We start from the raw sequence: 22,021 nt of genomic DNA on the forward strand, positions 1-22,021 counted from the left end.
CGATTTGCTGTTGTTTGTCGTGGGGTAGGCTGGTCCAACACTGATCGAGGGGTTGGCCTACGATGGAATCCATCACAATATATCCCTTTGTGGCGAAATTTGCGTCTTATCTTCGACTTGGAATGAGCGATGGACTCGTGGAGCTCGAATGCTGGTTTAAGAGGCAATGAGGTTGAGCATCTTTGCTTCGCACGGTAAGACACTGCCGCCGCATTTCATCACCAAATGCTGCGAGAGTCGTACAACTTTGTGTCGCCAAGGTCATGGAGCACAGGGGCAGACTCAAGAAGGGTTGACAGAGTTTCGTCTGTGACGGAATCAAGGTCCTTTCCGTTTAACGGGAAGTCTCCATCCGACTCACGGCTGTGGGGCTGTAAGTGAGACTGTCAGTAGAGTGCCCTGGAGTCCTTGGGTAACAGGTAGGCATCACATACATTGCAGATTGGACATAACAGTGGCACCATTGTAGCAGACGAGGGCGTAGGGGTGATTATTGTGGAGTCTCCCTGATTACCTGGGGAAAAGCTGAAGGTGACCTCCATCTTATGTAGATATGGAGCACGTGACAACCTTAAACATAATCAAAGATTTTTTAGTTACTTAAGTTTATTCACTTTTATGATGATTATACTAGTAAATGGTCAACTGCGACAGGAACCTCCAGTCACAGTTTGGATGGGCTTGACACCTTAGGCAAACTTCTGCCGATCGTCTTGGCAAACGTATGTATGTATATGTAGCCTATAGGTATGATCGAGGTACTACATATACTATAGCATGGATATTTGACTACAAAGTAAATGCTCCTCCACTTCACGTGTGAGACGCTTCCAAGATTACTATCTACATCGTAGCTAGCGGTAATAATCCCTGCAAGGCCTTCTATGTATATTTTCTTATCGCAGAAAAACTATCAGTGTAGGAGAAACTGATTTAGCACATTGAGTGCTCTTATATCAACATTGGATCCTGGAGTGCAATGACGGATTTTTGGTGGAAAGGCTCTCAATTATATGCCGTTTACAAGAGTGTTTTATGAGAATCCTAGTGTGGTCTCGTTATTATCTTGCTAACGTTGATTAGCTTGCAACTTGCTTTCTTGATGGTCAAACGTTTCCCTTTGCATCTGGAACAAGCCGAGTCTGAGCTTGCAAGGGGTTGGGACTTCCTATCAGGTTGCTACCACACACTAACTAGTGTCCTGTGCTCGCCCATTGCGCCCTGTTAACTAGCTCAGTCACTTTAATTTACATGCACGGCTCCTCTCCGCTGTCGTGGTTATGAGAATGAGTGTTTGGCCGGGGATCCTGGATCTTTGTAGACCACACCAGTTGATGTCAGCCTCTCTAGACGTAAGATGGTCACATTTTAGCCATATCACCGGGCTCTTTCCTTCGTAGGTCCTTCCCCTCGTAGGTTCCCTTAGATCACCTTCTCTTCAGATCACCTTCTCCTCATATCATCTTCTTCTCTGCTTCCAGTGTCGCACTTGAGTTGCACTTCCTGGTCAACTTTAAATCAGCTACTGCCTATCAGCTTGCCGTGAGTGAGAGTTACCCTGCTGTTCTTAGCCTGTGTCGATACTGATATCGATATACAGATTCGTCTTGATCACGCCGAACTTTCGCTTGGTTCACTTTGTTCCTGCATACCGTCAGGCCGAGATATTGGCTCTACCAGTACACTATGTTATCGCCGTGCCACATCGAAAGCAAGGTGGTACGAACCACTGGTGCTTCCACCTTGTGAAATCTTCTACAACATCCGTTCGGGTGGATTGTCAAACAAGTCACACTGAGCCGAGCTCTGTCCTTCAGGGAGGCTCCAAAGCCAACTTGGTGATTTTGAAATTGAAATATCTGTTTTCCAGGGGAGTCGAAGCGCGGTTCGAGCTTGATATCGTACCGGGGCTCTCAGTTGGGTACGTTTATGACCAAATTATCTAGCATGGACGTCACAGATACGAATTTGACATGAATGGCGTCGGGTGCAGATGCTGGACCACCGACCAGCTCAATCTCTTTTCTAAAATTCGACTCCTCACAAACGAATCCCAAGTTGCGGCAGCAAAGGCTGGGATCCTAAAGCTATGGCCCGAGCAAACGCCGCTCCCGCTTGATCAAGGCGCCTATTACCAGTGAGCATGGTATGTAAGGAATCTGTTCCCTTGGATATAAGCGGCCTTGGAGTAAGTACTTACTCTGATAGCAGTTAGCATGGCGTTGTGCTTCGTGGTCTCTCAAACGTGAAAGCTACCTTACCCGCCTGGATATCTTCTGATGGTTCTATTTTCGTGACCCTCCCGTGGCCTGGATTGTGCCATGGGCTGGTGTCTTTCTCCTAGTTTTAGCGGAGCGGAATGAATATCATGCCTCCCCTTTGAACTGTTCCTGCTACGGAGTGCCGAGCAAGCGTCCACGGATATTCTCAGTCATAGAAATTCATGGATAGGTAGACCTTCCAACCTTGGAAGCTTACTTCGGCACTCCATAAGCAGCCCTGGAGGTTGAAGCCCGCCCCGACCCGGCCCTATCTGTTCTGTACGACCTTTCGCGGCTGTCGCATTGCAGCAAGGCCCCTTGGAAGTTGGGGGCCTATTTTGTCATTTCATTCAGACTGTGGACTCTTTTATGATGCATATAGTTTTCGGAACACATTGTATCATAGAAACACATTCCAATAGTAAGGAAATAATAGCTGTGACTACATGAACCAAATTTGATATTTTGACCTTTCTGTCAATTAGAAAGCCCTCGAATGAGATCGAGGATGAAAAGTGCTCATGTAGTTTTGGAGACATGATATTGGTCTGAAACGATGAGCCTGGCTTTGAAGCCCGAAGGATAGAGCGCATAGCTCGGTTGACAATCCATTTCGGGATTTTCCTAGGGATCCACGAGGTCGAAGCATCCGTGCTTTAGATTTCTGTACAGGGCCAGGCAGCATTTTGGCTTCGACATACGTCTAGGCAGGTACGATATAGTACGCGTGGCAAGGTTCCAAAGAGGGTTGCCTAATCTATATATTATTATATCATCATAGACTAGGTAACTAGGTCTACGGGCATGGATCTTTAGAATTATCGAAATAAAATATGTTAGCTAGTTCCAAATTACTGCTAATTATTTCCTCTTCCGGCAAGCGAGAAACAAAGAAAAATATGATTTTGACCCCCAAAGGCCTGAGACAGTCAAAGCGTCGAAGCTCAGACATCGGACATCGGACATGAAACTGGCCGACGAATAAAATCGCATATAAAGTAGCGTATGTAATCTGTATAAAGGGTCGGGGTCCCGTTGGGGTTAAATATTACTTTAAAAACCTCTGACTCGGATCAAAATTCGGTCGAATTGGCATTGATCATGACTGGTTATGACTCAATCATCCGTGTTCGTGTTTTGCGTCATGATTCTTTCAAGGTAGATACGGTAGACGGACTCCGTGCGTTAGGCATAATAGGATTTGCATGCGCCAATCATACCGGACCTGCGTCAAGCAAACGGCCTTGAACGAGGGATGACATCGGGGAATGTAAGATAGGAATGTCAAAGAACAATCTCCATTTACTACATGTGTACTAGTACGGAGTAAGATCCAGAGAAATGTGCATAAGAGATGTCGGAGTTTGGGGTACCCGACACGGAGGAAAAAAAACCCCCATAAGTAAGAAGAAATCTAACAAGATCATTATTTAGACCCCCTTTGTTCTCGATCATTAATCTTTAATTTTCTTCTATCCCTTACTATTTCTTAATTATTTCTACCTCCTTCATTCATCTCTTCAAATCCCTTTTCAGACCCAATCCTCATTTTCAACCCATGTAAAGATCCAAACCCCCAAATCTCAATATGCAGCAGCCCGAGGAGGGTGTGACGGCCGTTGAAAAGGTGGTAGAGGACCCTCCGCTTAACGAGAAGCCCAGCGACAAGCGTGATTCCGACTCCGCTTCCACCTCAACAAAACACGAAACCAAGACTCCAGTCGCCGAAGACGATGATGCGCTCTATGCTCACTTGCCCGAGCATGAAAAGGATATCCTGAAACGACAGCTGGATGCGCCTCTCGTCAATATCTCCTACTTTGGTCTCTTCCGCTATGCCTCCCACACAGATATACTCATCCTGGTCGTTAGCGCACTCTGCGCCATCGCCGCCGGTGCTGCTTTGCCCCTCTTCACCATTCTCTTTGGTTCCTTAGCTACAGTTTTCCAAAAGGTGATGCTGCGTACCATCTCCTACGATGATTTCTACAGCCAGTTGGTCAAGAATGTCTTGTACTTTATCTACCTCGGTATCGGAGAGTTCGTCACCATCTACGTCAGCACCGTTGGCTTCATCTACGCCGGAGAGCATGTCACTCAGAAGATTCGAGAGCACTACCTCGAAGCTATCCTGCGCCAGAACATCGCCTACTTCGACAAGCTTGGTGCAGGTGAAGTCACTACCCGTATCACAGCCGACACCAACCTCATCCAGGATGGTGTCTCCGAAAAGGTCGGCTTGACCTTAACTGCCGTCGCCACTTTCGTGACTGCTTTCATCATCGCATACATCAAGTATGCCCCCTTGGCCGGTATATGTACTTCCACTATGGTGGCGCTGGTCTTGATCATGGGTGGAGGTTCCAGATTGATCATCAAGTACGGCAAGCTTTCCCTGGAAAGCGCCGGTGCCGGTGGAACTGTCGCAGAGGAAGTCATCAGCTCGATCCGCAATGCGACCGCATTCGGGACTCAGGACAAGCTTGCGAATCAGTACGAGTCTCACTTGCTTCACGCAGAGCGCTGGGGTATGCGCCTGCAAATGAGTCTCGCCGTGATGGTCGGTGTCATGTTCGGACTCATGTTCATGAACTACGGCCTCGGATTCTGGATGGGCTCCCAATTCCTGGTGCAGGGTAAGGTGGATGTCGGACACGTTTTGACCATCTTGATGGCTATTCTTATCGGATCTTTCTCCCTGGGCAATGTCAGCCCCAACGCCTCGGCTTTTACTAATGCGGTGGCTGCCGCTACCAAGATCTTTGCGACCATCGACCGTGTATCCCCGCTAGACCCTACTTCCGATGAAGGCATCATCCTGGACCACGTCGAGGGTCACATCGAGTTCCGCAATGTGAAACACATCTATCCCTCCCGTCCCGAAGTTACAATCATGCAGGACGTTTCCCTCACCATGCCTGCTGGTAAGGCTACCGCATTGGTCGGCCCTTCAGGCTCTGGCAAGAGTACTGTCGTCGGTCTCGTCGAGCGGTTCTATCTTCCCGTTGGTGGTCAGGTGTTCTTGGACGGCCATGACATCCAGACTCTCAACCTGCGATGGCTTCGCCAGCAGATCTCGCTGGTCAGCCAGGAACCTGTTCTGTTCGGCACAACCATCTACCAGAACATTCGCCACGGTCTGATTGGAACACGCTTCGAGCATGAGTCCGAGGAAAAGATCAAGGAGCTCATTGAGAATGCCGCCAAGATGGCCAATGCTCACGACTTTGTTATTGCTCTCCCCGAAGGTTACGAAACCAACGTCGGCCAGCGTGGATTCTTGCTGTCTGGAGGCCAGAAGCAACGTATCGCCATCGCTCGTGCTATGGTCAGCGACCCCAAGATTCTGCTTCTGGATGAAGCCACTTCCGCCCTGGATACCAAGTCCGAGGGTGTCGTCCAGGCAGCGCTTGATCGCGCTGCTGAGGGCCGCACCACCATTGTCATTGCCCATCGTCTCTCCACTATCAAGGCTGCTCATAACATTGTTGTCTTCGTCAACGGATCCATTGTTGAGCAGGGCTCTCACGACCAACTGACTGAGCATGACGGCCCTTACTACAAGCTCGTCGAGGCCCAGCGCATCAATGAGGAGAAGGACACAGAGGCTTTGGACGTGGATGAGGATGAGGATAGTATCGACCAGATGACCAAGTCTCACATCGCACGTGTCAAGTCAATTGCTAGTGGCTCAACCGGTGTGAAGGGTGAGGGCGAAACATTCCAGGAAGCCATGCAGCGCCAGGAGTCTCGCAAGTCCGTGTCCAGTGTTGTTCTCGCGCAGAAGATTGCTGAAGGCGGCAACAAGTACTCACTTTTGACTCTGATCAAGTTTATCGGCTCGTTCAACAAGGAAGAGCGGTTGTACATGGGCATCGGTCTTTGCTTCTCGATTCTTGCCGGCTGTGGTCAACCCACTCAAGCTTTCTTGTATGCCAAAGCCATCAGCTCACTTTCCCTGCCCAAAGACCAGTATGCCAAGCTGAGATCAGATGCCAACTTTTGGTCACTGATGTTCTTTATTGTTGGTATTGTCCAAATCATCACTTTCTCCGTTCACGGTATCGCCTTCGCGTTCAGCTCCGAGAGATTGATCCGCAAGGCCCGCGGCAAGGCTTTCCGAGTCATGCTCCGACAGGATATCAACTTCTTCGATCGCGAGGAGAATAGCACCGGCGCTTTGACCTCTTTCCTCTCGACCGAAACCAAGCACTTGGCCGGTATCAGTGGTCAAACTCTTGGAACAATTCTCATGACTTCGACCACTCTCATCGCTGCCATTGTGATCGCGCTTGCTTTCGGATGGAAGCTTGCCCTTGTTTGCATCTCTGTCGTTCCTATTCTTCTCGGCTGTGGCTTCTACCGCTTTTACATGCTTGCCGCGTTCCAGGCACGTTCCAAGAAAGCCTACGAAGGATCAGCCAGCTACGCCTGCGAGGCTACATCTGCCATTCGCACTGTGGCTTCGCTTACCCGTGAGAACGATGTCTGGGCATACTATCACGCTCAACTCGATCGCCAGGGCCGCACAAGCTTGATCTCGGTAATCAAGTCGTCGTCCTTGTATGCAGCTTCCCAGGCCTTGGTCTTCTTCTGTGTCGCCCTCGGCTTCTGGTATGGTGGAACCCTGCTCGGCCACCACGAATACGACACTTTCCGCTTCTTCGTCTGCTTCAGTGAAATCTTGTTTGGTGCCCAATCTGCCGGCACAGTTTTCTCCTTCTCCCCAGACATGGGCAAGGCCAAGAACGCCGCTGCCGAGTTCCTTAAGCTGTTCGAACGTCGGCCCACTATTGATACATGGTCTGAAGAGGGCGAGAATTTGGCCCACTGCGATGGAACAATTGAGTTCAAGGATGTGCACTTCCGCTATCCTACCCGTCCCGAGCAGCCCGTGCTCCGCGGTCTGAACCTTACCGTCAAGCCTGGCCAGTACATTGCCCTTGTCGGACCTAGCGGATGCGGCAAGAGTACCACCATTGCCCTTCTCGAGCGTTTCTACGATGCCCTTTCCGGTGGTGTCTACGTGGATGGCAAGAACATTGCCGACCTCAATGTCAATTCCTACCGCAGCCACCTCGCGCTAGTCAGCCAGGAGCCCACTCTCTACCAAGGTAGCATCAAGGAGAACATCTTGCTCGGTAGCCCCAACGAGGACCCTACCGAGGAGGAGCTGGTACAGGTCTGCAAGGACGCCAACATCTACGACTTCATCATGTCTCTCCCCGAGGGTTTCAGCACCGTTGTCGGCAGCAAGGGAGGCATGTTGTCCGGTGGCCAAAAGCAGCGTGTCGCCATTGCCCGTGCCCTTCTTCGCAACCCCAAGATCTTGCTCCTGGATGAAGCCACTTCGGCCCTCGACTCCGAGTCTGAGAAGGTCGTCCAGGCCGCTCTGGACGCTGCTGCCCGCGGTCGTACCACTATCGCCGTTGCTCACCGTCTCAGTACCATTCAAAAGGCCGATATCATCTATGTCTTCGATCAAGGCAAGATTGTTGAGAGCGGTACTCACACTGAGCTCTTGCGCAACAAGGGTCGCTACTTTGAGCTGGTCAACCTCCAGTCCCTTGGCAGGTCCGCTTAGTTCTCTTTGCTTTTTTTATATTTTTTTTTAATGTACCATACCCTCTTCTTTCTTGATTGTACCTCATATCCCTCACCATTTCTCTACACCTCACCACCAATCTCCCTTCTCACATGTCTTTTCAATCTTCCCTCTTCTTGTGATAGATTATTTATTGTCAGCGGCGAAGACTCGGAAAGCCGGGGTCCATGTCTCCCCGTGAAAAAGTGAAAAACTTAAAAAAACATCCCTTAGGGGTGTAGGAATAGATGAATGAATACAATGAATGTCAATTCAACGCTGTCCGATTTCGCTCCAAACTCCATCCACTCCGTCAACCCCTTTAAATAATTTCATGTCATTTCAATCAGTAGAGCCCTTGCAATGTAGCCCTTCAATCTTCTTCTGAAACCCCAAACTCCTTCTCCACCTCAACCTGTCTCACACCCCTCGCTTCAGCAAGAAGTCCCATCAACCCTTGCCCAACATCCTTGATATCATTGTACTCATGCAAGAGCTGGGTATAGCGTTTGCACGTGTCATGGGGATTGCCACTGGAATAAGCTGTGGTTAGAGATGCAAAATGCAATGTGGATCCTGTATATCCTGCATGCAATTGCGGGGATTGGGGAATATTTACATGAGCTGGGCATTCACTGCAGTTAGATCAGTTTCGAGTCGCGCGTGCTTGGCTTCTAGACTTGCAATCGAAGCGCGAAGAGCGGCCTGCGGCGTGTTAGTGCTACACAGGTGGGTGCAGAGGGGGGGGGGATACTGGGGGACGTACTATTCGTTGCTGGTCTTTGTAGGACTTGAGTTCTTTGGCTGGATCCATGATTTTTTTGTAATTAGGTGCATGTGCATTTGTGTGATATGTGAGATGTAAAATGGGAGAGTATTGAAGTTCTAATCCATCTACGATTGTACCCCAGAATTATATAGTCCTGACCAATCACAGCAATGGCTGAATAATCCAGTTCAAGGCTTTTTGCGTGTCCCTGATTTTGGGGTAGGTTTTATTCTAATATTGTTATTAAAATTGTTAATAGCTAAATACTAATTGAATAACTACAAGTAACTAAATAAATAAATCCCTTAAACTAATTGAGAATACTCGGAGATCAAAAAAAAAGACACTGCCCTGACTCCGCCGGTCCCCACATCGGATCCTCCGGATTGGGTTTACCTGTTATCCGCATCTGTTCTCTTCTCCCTTTCAACTCCCAACTCCAACATGGCATTTCTACGTGAGTCCTTATGGACTTTATTGGTATTGGCTGCCACGGCTCTAGCCCATGGCGGCCATGATAATGTTCCTCAGGGCGAATCTATCTCCCAAGATCCTATCGTACGTACCTACGCCAATCCGTCTGACAAAAAGTTAACGATTCCAGGACTCAACGCTATGGACTCATATGATTCTCATGGGTTTGGCATTTGGCTTGATCTTCCCAACAGGAATGGTTCTCGGAGTATGTGTCCCTTCACCTTTTCCTTAGTCGTCCCTCACATCCATCTCTAACAAATGAAAATAGATAATACGTTCCCGTTGGCACGTCCCCGTCCAAATCGTCGGCACTGTAGTCGCCGTGCTCGCCTACTTCCTCGGTCACGCCCACAAAGGCCGCCAATTTGATAAGAACCTGCACGCCTCCGTCGCAAACTGGCTCATGCTACTCCTCGTCGCGCAAGTTGTCCTCGGAGTGTATCTCAAGCTGCACCTGGAGAAGGCGGGCCAGGCTCGCATTCGATGGATCTTCGTTCTGGCACACGGTATCGTCGGCAAAGTCATGCCCGTCCTCAGTTGGGCGCAGATGCTATTCGGTGGTATTGCCGCGCTTGGCTTCTGTCGCGGTGATCATCTCGGTCAGTGTCTGGCCCATTTCATTATGGGCTCTGCATTCATCGGGTATGGTATTTGCTTGACTATCCTCTTGATTGTCGGACAGTATTGGTTGCGTCGTACAGGACGCAGTCAGGAGTTCTTCGATTCGCTCGTCATCGCTGCTTGGGGTTGTGTCAATACTTTCACCGAGCACCGATGGGGTACCCCTTGGGTTCACAATGATCTCCAGCATACCACTATGGGAATTGTTTGGTGGTGTGCTGGTCTGCTGGGTATGTGGCTTAGCCGGACTCGCAGCGGTCGCCCTAAGCGTAACATCATTCCCGCTTTGGTCATCTTGATGACTGGCTATGCCATGTCCGCTCACCCCCAGGAATTGATGATCAGTACTATGGTCCACTCCCTCTTCGGGTATACCCTGATGGCAGCGGGTCTGACGCGCATCATTGAGATCTCGTTCGTGCTCAAGGACAAGCCTGCTCTCTCCGAGCCGAACAGCTTCCAATACCTGACTCCCTTCGTATGTCTCTCCGGTCGATGTGGTATAGCATAATACTGACTTGTTTCTTGCAGTTGCTCTATGCCTCCGGCTTCCTCTTCATGGGCGCCACCGAGGAGCAGATGCTCATGTTGCACAACGCAGGCGTCACCCACGTGGCCTACGTCTTGATCCTCTACAGCGTCGCTTTCATCGTCTTCCTCTGTAAGTTGATTCCCCAATCCGCAATTTTCTTTCTATAACATCCACTCATTCTTCTCTTCCAGTCGTCAACATCCTCCTCCACATCTACGCTGTTCACGCCTGGCCCAACTCCGAGTCCACCAACCAGGACGGCCCTACGTACTCCTCTCTCAACGGGAACCCGAATGGTCGTGCCCGCTCAAACTCGCAGCAGATCCAAGATGCCGAGGCATTCGAGCTCCATGGTTTGATTTCAGATGATGAGGAGGGTCCTTCTATGGGACCCCGGAAGAGCAGTGATGAGGAACTTGGAAAAGAAGAGGCCCATCATTGAGGCCTTGCGTTGATTTGTTGATTCCTTTTGGAAGCATATCGTGCATTTTGTGATATTGTGACGGCGTCTGGGTTGGGTTGGGTTCGGTTCGAATAACATTACAGGTTCTAAATAGGCCTCGAGTTCGAGTAGCTAATATTATACTGAACAAAATTGTACATAGTTTCCAATTTCATTCAAGTATCAAGTATCAATGGCTGCTCGTGTTCTATCGTACATAATGAGACCCAGATCTAGGTCTAGAGTTATGGAATCCGTTGAAAAAAGGAGATTCGTAATGATGTTAAAAGAGCCCATCTCAGTCCAATCCCTACCACCTGTCCACCTTCATTTATTCCAATTTTCCAGCCACAGGAACTGTGACCGGATTCCTAACCGGTGGCACAGCAGCCATCTTCACACCATCGTCAGGGAAGAAAGGATGAAGCGAATAAATCGGTCCAATGCTCTTCTCCCCATCAAACAGCAACATATTCTGCAGCGGCTGCTCCCTTGCCGAAAGAACATTAATAACATCCTGCGCCAGCGCACCACCCAAAAACGCCGCAACGGGACTCAGCTCACTGCCCAGGTTCTGCAGGAATGTCCGCAGGAACACAGAGTCCAGTGTGAGTGGCTCCAGCTTCAGTTCCTGGTGTCGGTCGCGCGAGAGCTTCGTGAATAATTCCAGATCTTCGTGGGTGAAGGTCGGGCGGTGGCCGAGTAGTTTTTCGAATTCCCATAGTGCGCGCAGGCAGCTGAGCAGTGGAGTTACTTGCTTGCGACGCCGTGGGAGTCGTGTGTATTCTTCTGGTAGTGGGGAGGTGTTTGCGAGGATGAGTGGCGAGTACACCTCGCGCTTGGTGACTAGCTCGATGACCTTGTTTGGTTCTTTCTTGTTGGCGTCGTTTTGTTCTATTTTGGTGGTTATGTCAACGATGCTGCGGGTGGGTGTTTCTTGGGTTACGGGGGCCATGTTGGATTTGTTGCGCTCGATCACAAAATCGTGGCTGATGAGGTCAGCGAAAGCGTAGCCGTAGAAGCCATGTAGACCGGCGGCGTAAAAGGGTCTGTTGGCTAGTCGGCAGGCGGCGTTCACAGTGGTATTGGTTAGGAAGTCAAGCTCTGTGGCGATTGTGATATCGAATTGTGCGAAGAAGTCGGGTTGTTTGGTTTTGACATCGGAAGTGTCAATGTTGAGCTTGACTCGAGGGTTCATTTTGTGGATTTGCGGTCCTGCGACTTGCGCGCGCTGGAATGAGTTGTTAGCAGATAGCAGTGGGTATTATTCTCTGGCTGTAGCCCACATTCTTTCCAATCACATCCTGTTCACTTTGTGCTTCAGCGATAAAGAATTGCGCGCCCAGGTCCTCCTCCGTGACGTTCTGATGGTCGATTATGGTGAGTGAGCCGATGCCTGCCAGGACGAGGTTCTTGGCCACTTCGTTCGCGAGAGCTTTCACGGTGATGAGGAGGATATTTGCCGATCGGATTCTAGCTATTGTTAGGATGTGTGATGTTTTGCAAGCTAGGTTGCTCACTTTTCTTGTGCGTGCACTCCCCACAGCCGGATCTGTCGGTCGTACAGCGCGATTTCATCTGGCAAAGTTAGTAGGTATTGGGTCAGATTCTACTGGTTGGCCATACCAGCACTGATTGACTGTGCATTCTCTTGTTGCTCCGCCATAGTGTCGATCGAGTGGTTGAGCTAAAGAGTACAATCTTTCCCAGGTGCGAGCTTGGCGATTTGAAGCCCCACGGTTGTGTTTTGGGGGATTTGATGTTGAGTAACAACTAGCAACTTGGTGAGATATGCAATGAAAGTGGAAGTTGCAAAGCACGAAGCTTAGAAAGTTGGAAGGTTGGAAGTGCCGGTTTAGATGTCAGGTGACCCGGGAGCTACTGTGTGGGGCCGTGGGGACAAAGAAGTATACAATTTTTATGTTGAAAGGATATCTCATTGACAATATATTTATAGAATATGCCAGTTAGATAGGAGATATAGACAGATTTACAGAATATTCTCAATATAGTATGAATATAACAATTAGTTTGAGTCCACGGATGTGGGTAATTTTATGTTATAGATCACTAAGCTATAGAGGCTATACGCCGTAGATCAAGTCAACATGTACGGAGTAGAAATGTGTCTAACACACGACTTACTAGCAAACAATATAACGATATGTGTTTGTATCTTCTAACTACTTTTAACAAATGATCTACTACAATACTGCAGAGGATTTCTGCAGATCTTCACTTCCATCATGATTCGGGCAACATGTTTAGGTTGAGAAGTGCCATCTCTGCCAGATGAGACTTGGCATTGCGTCAAAAATGGATATCGACAAGCTTTCCAGAGGCCACTTTCATAGCTCTAGTACTTTGTCACAGATTGTAAGGCCAAAGAGCTAAGTGACATAATCAGCTACCAACCCATGCCCGATAAAGTAGCTTACATGAGAGACCAAGTGCAAAATGGAAGAGAGACGTTGAAATTTGTGAAATCTGTGAAATCCATGCACACAATGAAGTTGCAACTCCCAACCTTTCAACCTTCCACTTCCTCACTCCACTATCGATGATCTAATCCATCACGTGTTATCAACATTTGGGCAACTAAGGCCAACTCTCTCCAGGACATCTCCTTTGAAGTTAATCTTAGGTATCTTTTTTATTTCTGTCGGGTGTGTTGACGGTATCACCGACCCCTATCCCCTAACCCGATATAGGTAACTCCACCCACCAAACCTATATGATGGTATGTCTCTCATTCCTATGTGTCTAACCAGTGGCTTACTCCCTTTAGTCAGGGAACTACGATTATCCTCGTGCTTCTTCCTCTTCGTCCCGCCGTATACGTACCAGGCCTGACGAGCGCCCTGAGGTCCTCCGTCTCCAGCATCTCCGCAATTTCGTATCCGAACGAAATCGCTCCGGGGCCCACCACGCCTACAACGCCACCCTTGCCCTGGAAACATTAAATAGAGAAGTCGCTGAACATTCTCTGGACCGAGCTCGTGAGCGCCCCAACTTTGAGCAGGCCCGGGCCGACATCGATCGCCAGATCCAACAACTACAGTCCGAAACGGCTGGCCCCGCAGAGCGAATTCGGAGCATTTGGCACGACCAGTTTCGCTCAGAACGGGCTCGAACTTCGCTCTCACCGGAATCTCATTCTCTTCGCCATCGCTTGCCCTGGCAAACGCTCAGACCGCTGAGCCCGGACGGATCTTTATCCAGGTCCTCGTCCCTCATGCCACCATCCGGCCAGTCGGGCCGCGATGGCCAAGGACGGATGAAGCGTCGGAAGCTGGACACCGACGATAACCGTGAGGAATTTCGAGGCTTCAACTACGGTCAATATGGACAAGTAGTACCGGGAATGCTACAAATGGAAATTGCCAGCTGCGACGGCGGAAGCTACGATCCGAATAGCGGGTGTTCGCGTCCCGAGAACGTTTTGGATAACAACACAAGTGTATACTCTACCAAAGAGGCCCGCTGCAACCTCGTCCTCTGTCATCGGGACGAGGCCCCGTTCTGCTTGAAGAAGATCGTGATCCGAGCCCCTCAATGCGGGTTCGATGCTCCGTATGTCCAGCAGGCGTGTCTGTACGTTGGAATGATGGCTAATTACGGCTAATCAAACCAGAATACAAGAAGGCATGGTCTTCGTCGCCATGACCTCTGATGAACTGCTTGCCCGCACCGCCCAATACCAAATTCAATACTCCAGCGGCCGATACCGCCGACGAGGCCGCCGCAGTGGCATGCAACCATCCCAAGAATACCTCACTGGGTTCCGACCACCACTTCAAAACCTCGAACGAACAGTCCTCATGAGCCCACATTCAGCCGCGGTTCCGCATGCCGCAGAAGACCCGCAAGCGCAGTTCCGCATCACCACCGAGTACGATGAAAATAACGAAGATTTTGGAGAGGACGAAGACTGGCGCTCTGCATTGCTCGAGAGAAGCCTGGCCGAACAGACCGAGGATCCTTTATCGGATACCGACGAGAGTCCAAGCGATGAAGAGGGGTCCTCAGGCAGACATCAGCGTCGCCCACGGGTTGAATATGAACGACTGGATGCTCTCAGCCGTGCCACCGAGCAGAGAGTACGCCGTGGCCCAAGTCTTGTGCATCCTAACCCCCAGCTGAGCCTACTCAGCCAGTTGCCGAAGTTCTGAAGCCACATGCGCGCTTCTTTATCGAGCGAGAGAAGAGCATGGTTACCATAAAATTTGATCCGCCTCCGTATGTACCATCAGTATTGGATGTGGAGAACCAAATACTGACGATTCAAGATCTGGTCGGTTCATTCTCATTAAGCTCTGGAGCCCGCGGGCCCATGGGAATATTGATATCGAAAGCATCATCGCACATGGGTATGCAGGTCCGCGGTTCTTCCCAAGTATCGCTGCTCGCTAGCGGTGGAAATATGGAGTTTTAAGGCGTGTTTTTTTTTTTTCCGGATCAGAGGGATAGAAGCTTTGTTTTTTTATTTCGTCCATAGTTTCCGTCTATAGTTTTTCGGCCAGGATTTCTTACTAGTGCTACGACGACGTTATGAATACTTATGATATGGCTTTCCGAATTCTCCATTTGTCTAAGTTCTATGCAATCTATAGAGATCACACTTAGTATGTGGGAGAAAGGTCCACGGGTATCTGGTAATGTCCCTTTATTAGAACCAGAAAGTAGTGGCCATTAACTAGACTAACTAGTATCTCTAACTAATAGCCTTTATATGAACATTTCTAAAGCATCTTCATGTCTTCTAGATGAATGGACCATGTTCTCTCAGATTTCACGGTGTACTTCGGAATGTGGGGGAGGCATATGGGAGATGCGGACATTGCCCTATTTGTTTAAACGATAATACCTACAATGAGCTGTATGCTGCATGCTATCCCAGATCCTGTAGACCCTGGCAGTCCTCGATATTCTCTATCCCGAAATTAGGTACCTAGATAGGCATCTTTCCAGCAATTACTACAGCCACGACCTACACCCCGTCGCCAACTACGTCCATCACAGCGGCAATGACAGCGGCGATGAAAGTGTGGACCTATAGAACCTACTCAACACCACTGGCCTAGGCAGCATCGTTACATGCATGCCGCTCTATAAATTGCAATTTGTCATTTGGAGAGAGGCTCAGCAGTAATGCAGTAGAGATGAGGTTCAGGCTATGTCGCATGCCATGTGGCTCAATGAGCGTTGAGTCTCACCATCTCCCTCGGGCTAGATTCCTATCGAATTGATCGACGCCAAGGTAGTGGGGTCGGGGGTCCCCGGTGTCCTCTCGGCTATGCGCATCAATAGCTTGCAGCTTGATCAAAGGCAAATTGCACCTGTATAATGAAAGGATCATTCGGCAATATTCTCCACCAATTCAAGGGAGTCAGACCCGTGGCAATCTATGATCTGCTACGCGTTTGGATCAGTCAAACAGGCAACGGCCATCGGCGCATTCGGGATATCAGCATTAGGAGTGAGATCTGCATATCATCGCCACAGCGTCACTAAAGATGCATAGCGAAGATGTGTTGGCTTGATTTTAGGATCATAAAGAGCCACATGAAGCCGAGTCATGTCTCCTTATACCCTGCTTAGCGCGATTAGCTAGAGATATACTAAATAGAAAAGCTGACCAATGAGAATAGAATTCCAGGAACCGAAGGAACCCCGAACCGGCGTCATGCCTGATCTAACGGACGTTGGGGTTAAGGGAGCCAATCTGAAACATGAGCACTAATGCACGGCTCTGGAAATGGTTCGGAAACGGTTACCAACGTATAGGAACCGTTTTGAACCGTTTCACCCATTTGAACGCCCTTCGAAAATCATTCTGTTTTACATCTGGCGCAATGTTCATGCCGGACAAATACATCAAAGCTGCAGCCTCAAAGTATGGGAGTTCCCTGCATTGATTAGTGTGGGGGCTCCAGGTTGAATTTCATTCTGCGCTATCAAATATTATTAGAATAGCTTATAAAGTCTCTGGGTTTGGGGGTGGAACACGTACTTTTGAAAATAGCTCTAGCCCATGTCTCGGACTAAGTAGCCCCGCTGTACATAGTAGATGTGAACGAAACCCGTTGGGAGCGCTGGGTAGCAATACCCGGGTGTATAGGATATCGGATATGGGAATAAAAACAAGGCATTTTTGAGGCGTTAACTCCAGTTAACTTCCCCGAGGCTTTTTCCCCTGATGACGAGACCCGTTAGCCTGTTTGGGGTTTAAACGGCTCAGCGCGGGGCTCATTGCGCATATGCAATACAGGAAGATGTAGTTAGCTGCAGAGAAATAAAAAAGTCTATCCGAGAGCGAAAGAGTGGATGTAAGGGAGAGAGAGAGAGAGAGAGAGCTCTTCCCCCCCCAAGTCAGGTGTTCCCTTCCCGCTTTATTAATCTTTCTTACTTCTCGACTTCCATCTTTACTTTCTCTCTTCTCTAATTTTACCTGGTTCCATTCCTAGCAGACAGATATCCCCCCCCCCCCCCCCCCCCCCCATACCATGCGTATCACCGTTAGCGTCATCCGCCCCGAGCAGGCGGACTCGGACATCATCAATCTAGAAGTGGGCAGCGACATGACGATCAGTCTTCTGAAAACCATTGTCGAAAGTGAAACTACCATCCCACCTCAAGCCCAACAACTCGTCTATAACAACCAACTCCTCCAGAACCCCGACCAAACACTAGATCAAGCTGGCATTACCGAGGGCGACATGCTCGGTGTGCACGTCACCCTCCGAGCTCCCCAATCCCAAACCCCTCGCCCCGCCGCTTCCAGCTCCGTCGCGCCCAGACAAAACACTCAACCCCGCCCCGGCATGCCAGACCCCGAAACTATTCGTCTACATATTCTGGGTGACCCCCGCGTGCGCGAGGCCGTCCGCAGGCAGAACCCGGAGCTGTCTGATGCGGCGGATAATGCTCAGCGCTTCCGTGAGGTTCTGCTTAGGCAGCAACAGGGTGAGGCGCAGCAGGAGGCACAGAAGGAAGCTCGTATTGCAATGCTCAATGCCGATCCTTTCAACCCCGATAACCAAAAGGAAATCGAGGAGATTATTCGCCAGAATGCTGTTACGGAAAATCTACACAACGCCATGGAGCATCATCCCGAGTGTACGTTTCCACGTCTTCAAATTTGGATTGAGAATGAACTGAAAGCTAACCAAACTCGGTTTCTCTAGCCTTCGGTCGCGTGACAATGCTCTACATCCCCGTCGAAGTAAACGGCCACCGTCTAAATGCCTTTGTCGACTCCGGCGCCCAGGTGACCATCATGTCGCCCGAGTGTGCAACATCGTGTAACATAATGCGCCTGGTAGACCGTCGCTACGGCGGCATTGCCAAGGGTGTCGGGACCGCCCCGATCCTGGGCCGGGTTCACTCCGCCCAGATCAAGATCGGCGAGATGTTCCTGCCCTGCTCCTTCACCGTCATGGAAGGCAAGCAGATCGACCTGCTCCTGGGCTTGGACATGCTCCGTCGACACCAGGCCTGCATCGATCTCCAGCGTGGTGCCCTCGTCATTCAGGACCAGGCTGTCCCCTTCCTCGGGGAGGGCGATATCCCCAAGCATTTGACAGAAGAGTTCGAGGCCGAACCTACAGTCAAAGGCGCCGATGGTGCCGAAGTGGGTGCCCGCACTGGCGCGGTCACGCATAAAGCTGAGAACAACCCCAACGCCAATGCCACGGCCAATAATAATGCGTCCGCCTTTGAGTCCGGGTCCGCGTCAGGGTCACAGCCAAGAATCAATATCCGACCTGCGCCGGCACCGCCTGCTTCGCGGTGGCCGCAAGACTCGATTGCCAAGATCATAGAGATGGGATTCTCGCGTGAGGAAGCTGTCCAGGCTCTAGACATGGCACATGGAGACCTGGACGGGGCGCTCGGGTTTTTGTTTTGATCTATGGCTGGGTTCTGCATTTACATTCGAGGGCGTTTTGGTCGGGATGGGAACTTGTATTAGCGAGATTTGATCAAAGCACGTAATGATGTGTACGATTATAACGCTGGCATTATAATAGATTTGTTTATTTTGTCTATATGTAACTCGGTGAGTGTGTATGGAGTAGATGTTTACTCCCGTTTGCTTTTGGGCATTAGTTTGTCGCGTAGACGGAATACCATATCTAGAGCCATGAACCCGCCTATCATGTGTTAGTAAATCACATGTCAAACCTTGGACTGTACATACCTAACGCCATATAGGGAGCATATAGCATGCTCAGCTGCTGCTTCTCGGCGACGGAGCGATCGGTCCAACTCCATACAACCACCAAAGATGTCAGCGTGGTGATGAATGACTGAATACCGAAGACGAGGAGGTGCACGGGGACGAGGGGATGATCTGAGATTGGAATTTAGTTTGCATTTTTGGTGATGTCATTTTTCCAGTTATCTCCGGGAGAATAAGGATATGTAAGTCAAGTTTGAGTGCATTTGATATGAATATGTATTAGATATAAGATTTGATGTAGGGGATGGATAGGATAGACACGGATATAGATACATGTACGAGTTTGAGAAAGAGTAAATACCTTTATGCAAACCCCAAACCGCCCATATCGAGATTGGGAGGTGGTACAGCAGCTCCATCCAGATGAAGACGGTGAACCATGTTGGTGGATCTTCGAAGAATTTGTCGCGGTAGGTTGTTATGTAGAAGTCGCGGAGTTGGTGGGAGAGATTTGTATGGAGGATGGTGGGTTGGAGGGGGACGGTATCGATTACTGTGTTTGTGTTAGTGCAGGTATGAAGATTATCGAGATAGAGCGTACGGAGAATGATCGGGACGTGGATGATGAAAAATAGGAGATAGGCCCAGTCCCGTTTACGTGTGCAGGACATTTTTTGATGTGCTGGGTCATATGCAGAAGATCAGGGTAGGGGTGTAGGGGTGTATTCCGTAGGTGTATACTCCGTAGGCGTACTCCGTGTAGGGGTGTAGGGGGTGTAGGGGTAGATGTTTTGATTTTAGGGGTAGAGAGAATCAGGTGACCAAGGAACAATCTGGAAGATATAGAAGATATATAGTTTTATAATTGCTTTTTCCTGTTATTAGTGTAATGTTAATATTTAGAGGTTAAAATAGTTACTATACTATAGATTATTAGACTATAACTATATTACTACCTAAGTATACTGTATAGATCTATAATCTCACCGCTTCTCTCAATTTCAAGGTGGCCTGACTTCGGGGAGAAGTATAGATTACTCTCAAAGGACCTTGGATGCCAAATCTTACAATTACATCATTGGATAAGGTAGACATGCAGGGATGTTCGATAGGTCAAAGGGTATATACATCGGAAGTAGACCGCAACATCGGTATGCCCTAATTAGCTCAGGACAGGGTGTTCTTCCTGTTCTTTTTTTGTTCTAATTTTCTTGCTTTTCCTGCTTTTTTTTCTTCATTTTCTTCGTTTTCTTCCGTTTCCTCTTAATTTCCCCTTTTCTCCTTAGAACTTCCTAAATAGTTCTACTTGCGCCGAGGAACGGAACACCCCATGCCGAATCATAATCTCCGTATGCATAGATCATGGCAGATAATGCAATTGCTATTCGGCCTGCATTATGCCTTATCTTCGAACTATTCAACCTTACATAGCGGTGTAAGACTATAGAAGCTATAGAATTTAAAAAAAAATAAAAAAATAAAAAAAAAGTGGGCGAACGGTAGTGGCATAGTGGCACGGTGGAAGGGGGGATTTGCAGTGGATAAGTGGATTGACATGGATTGACATGGATTGACTGGATTTACTGAATTTCCTTATTATTTCCTCTTCTCTGACCGCTGTTCAATGTCTTCCACTCGGAGATGAAGGGAAAGTGACTAGTGTTTTACTTTGATATAGGAGTATAGATATATAAAGACATTCCCATCCCCCCCCTGATCCATCTTTCCCTCTCCAGATACTCCACTCTATATCTATACTATCTATACAAGATGCCTTCCTCAGCCCCCGTTCGTTCCAAACATCCCAAAAAGGAAGAACCAATCAGTTATGATATCAATATCCCCTACGTCGATGTAGACAAACAATCCAAGATCTCAACCAAATACCCCCAATACCTCCCCTCTTGGGATCCAATCTGGTTCGATCCTCTTCAACCCTTCGAATATGAAGATCCAGCTCTGCGCGTCCGCAACAAATCAAAACCAAACCTCCTTCCCCCATCCGCAAAAGTCTCCCACATCCAGCCAAGCCTAGGAACAATCGTTGAAAACGTCCAACTCTCCTCCCTCTCCGCCGCAGGAAGAGATGAACTCGCCCTCCTCATCACAGAGCGCAAGGTCGTCGCCTTCCCAGATCAGGACCTTATCGATGCTGGCCCAGATGCCCAGGAATCCTTCATGCGCCACTTCGGTAAACCAAACTACCAGCCCGTCTCCGGTTCCATGACAGACCACCCCGCTTTCCATATCATTCATCGTGACGGAAATAGAGATGAAATCACTCGTTTCTTGCAACAGCGCACGACAACGACCCTCTGGCATCAGGATGTTAGTTATGAAATCCAGCCTCCCGGTTATGTCATGCTTGGCCTCCTGCAGGGCCCCGAAGTCGGCGGTGATACCGTTTTCGCGGCTACAGATCTAGCCTATAAGCGTCTCTCACCGGCTGTCACAGGTTTCCTGGATGGGTTGAAGGTTACTCATTCCTCAGCCAAGATGATTGGTCATGCTCGCTTGACGGGTGGCTTGGTCAGAAAGGATCCCGTTGATACGGTCCATCCGCTTATCCGCGTACACCCCGTGACCGGTGAGAAGTGTATGTTTTTGAATGGCGAGTTTATTACGAGAATTCATGGTCTTAAGGATTCAGAGACTAAATGGGTCTTGGATTTCCTTATGAATCATTTGGTTACCGGTCATGATTTCCAAGTTCGGGTGCGTTGGCAACCGAGGACAATTGTGATGTTTGATAATCGGTCAACTATTCGTGAGTTTTTTTTTTCTTTTTCTATTTGGAATATCCCCTGTTAAAGATCCCTGCTAATATTTTTGATCTTAGACTCGGCTATTGTTGATTATTTGGATGATGATTACGGTGCCAAGGCTCGTCATATCTTCCGTTTGATTGCTCTAGGTGAAAAGCCCATTCCGGTGTATGAGGATGAAGTTGATGAATTCGAATAAACTGCATAATGTGATAGAATGGTCGGTGTTTCGGGTTTGAATTTATAGATTTTAATTTGGTTAATTATAATTTGTTTTTTTTTTTTTGGAAATATTCATTGTAATGTTAAAAAAAAAATTGGTGAATTCGTTTTCATTACCACCCTCACGCCTTAAGAGTACAAAACCAAACCCCCCCAAATATGTCAA

The 22,021-nt window shown here is 48.8% G+C and overlaps 9 protein-coding genes across 9 annotated transcripts; 5 read left to right on the forward strand and 4 right to left on the reverse strand.

The window, feature by feature from the left end:
- Positions 1-218: 218 nt before the first annotated feature.
- Positions 219-542, reverse strand: N7517_005661 (uncharacterized protein; the record flags this gene model as incomplete). Its single annotated transcript, XM_056723391.1, has 2 exons — positions 219-371; positions 435-542. 2 exons carry the CDS (start codon positions 540-542, stop codon positions 219-221), a joined length of 261 nt encoding a protein of 86 aa, XP_056579641.1.
- Positions 543-3,849: 3,307 nt separating this feature from the next.
- On the forward strand, positions 3,850-7,845 carry mdr1 (ABC multidrug transporter Mdr1; the record flags this gene model as incomplete). Its single annotated transcript, XM_056723392.1, has 1 exon — positions 3,850-7,845. One exon carries the CDS (start codon positions 3,850-3,852, stop codon positions 7,843-7,845), a length of 3,996 nt encoding a protein of 1,331 aa, XP_056579642.1.
- A 373-nt stretch (positions 7,846-8,218) lies between these two features.
- Positions 8,219-8,659, reverse strand: N7517_005663 (SWI5/SAE3 family protein; the record flags this gene model as incomplete). Its single annotated transcript, XM_056723393.1, has 3 exons — positions 8,219-8,378; positions 8,465-8,550; positions 8,612-8,659. 3 exons carry the CDS (start codon positions 8,657-8,659, stop codon positions 8,219-8,221), a joined length of 294 nt encoding a protein of 97 aa, XP_056579643.1.
- Positions 8,660-9,058: 399 nt separating this feature from the next.
- Positions 9,059-10,686, forward strand: N7517_005664 (Ytp1 family protein; the record flags this gene model as incomplete). The annotated part of the gene is made up of 5 exons (XM_056723394.1): positions 9,059-9,172; positions 9,219-9,296; positions 9,360-10,190; positions 10,244-10,373; positions 10,436-10,686. The coding sequence occupies 5 exons, from the start codon at positions 9,059-9,061 to the stop codon at positions 10,684-10,686; spliced, it is 1,404 nt and encodes a 467-aa protein (XP_056579644.1).
- A 331-nt stretch (positions 10,687-11,017) lies between these two features.
- Positions 11,018-12,352, reverse strand: N7517_005665 (E1 ubiquitin-activating protein AOS1; the record flags this gene model as incomplete). The annotated part of the gene is made up of 4 exons (XM_056723395.1): positions 11,018-11,917; positions 11,973-12,159; positions 12,207-12,264; positions 12,313-12,352. 4 exons carry the CDS (start codon positions 12,350-12,352, stop codon positions 11,018-11,020), a joined length of 1,185 nt encoding a protein of 394 aa, XP_056579645.1.
- A 1,068-nt stretch (positions 12,353-13,420) lies between these two features.
- Positions 13,421-15,121, forward strand: N7517_005666 (uncharacterized protein; the record flags this gene model as incomplete). The annotated part of the gene is made up of 4 exons (XM_056723396.1): positions 13,421-13,426; positions 13,475-14,259; positions 14,321-14,786; positions 14,840-15,121. 4 exons carry the CDS (start codon positions 13,421-13,423, stop codon positions 15,119-15,121), a joined length of 1,539 nt encoding a protein of 512 aa, XP_056579646.1.
- Positions 15,122-17,192: 2,071 nt separating this feature from the next.
- ddiA (putative DNA damage-inducible v-SNARE binding protein Ddi1) lies at positions 17,193-18,595 on the forward strand (the record flags this gene model as incomplete). The annotated part of the gene is made up of 2 exons (XM_056723397.1): positions 17,193-17,805; positions 17,874-18,595. 2 exons carry the CDS (start codon positions 17,193-17,195, stop codon positions 18,593-18,595), a joined length of 1,335 nt encoding a protein of 444 aa, XP_056579647.1.
- Positions 18,596-18,768: 173 nt separating this feature from the next.
- N7517_005668 (EXPERA domain-containing protein) lies at positions 18,769-19,539 on the reverse strand (the record flags this gene model as incomplete). The annotated part of the gene is made up of 3 exons (XM_056723398.1): positions 18,769-18,839; positions 18,887-19,039; positions 19,230-19,539. 3 exons carry the CDS (start codon positions 19,537-19,539, stop codon positions 18,769-18,771), a joined length of 534 nt encoding a protein of 177 aa, XP_056579648.1.
- A 1,099-nt stretch (positions 19,540-20,638) lies between these two features.
- Positions 20,639-21,832, forward strand: N7517_005669 (TauD/TfdA dioxygenase family protein; the record flags this gene model as incomplete). The annotated part of the gene is made up of 2 exons (XM_056723399.1): positions 20,639-21,635; positions 21,708-21,832. 2 exons carry the CDS (start codon positions 20,639-20,641, stop codon positions 21,830-21,832), a joined length of 1,122 nt encoding a protein of 373 aa, XP_056579649.1.
- Positions 21,833-22,021: the final 189 nt, after the last annotated feature.

The sequence above is a fragment of the Penicillium concentricum genome, assembly GCF_028827145.1.
Source record: "Penicillium concentricum strain IBT 3081 chromosome Unknown utg000002l_segment0_segment0, whole genome shotgun sequence".
Classification (NCBI taxonomy): Eukaryota; Fungi; Ascomycota; class Eurotiomycetes; order Eurotiales; family Aspergillaceae; genus Penicillium; species Penicillium concentricum.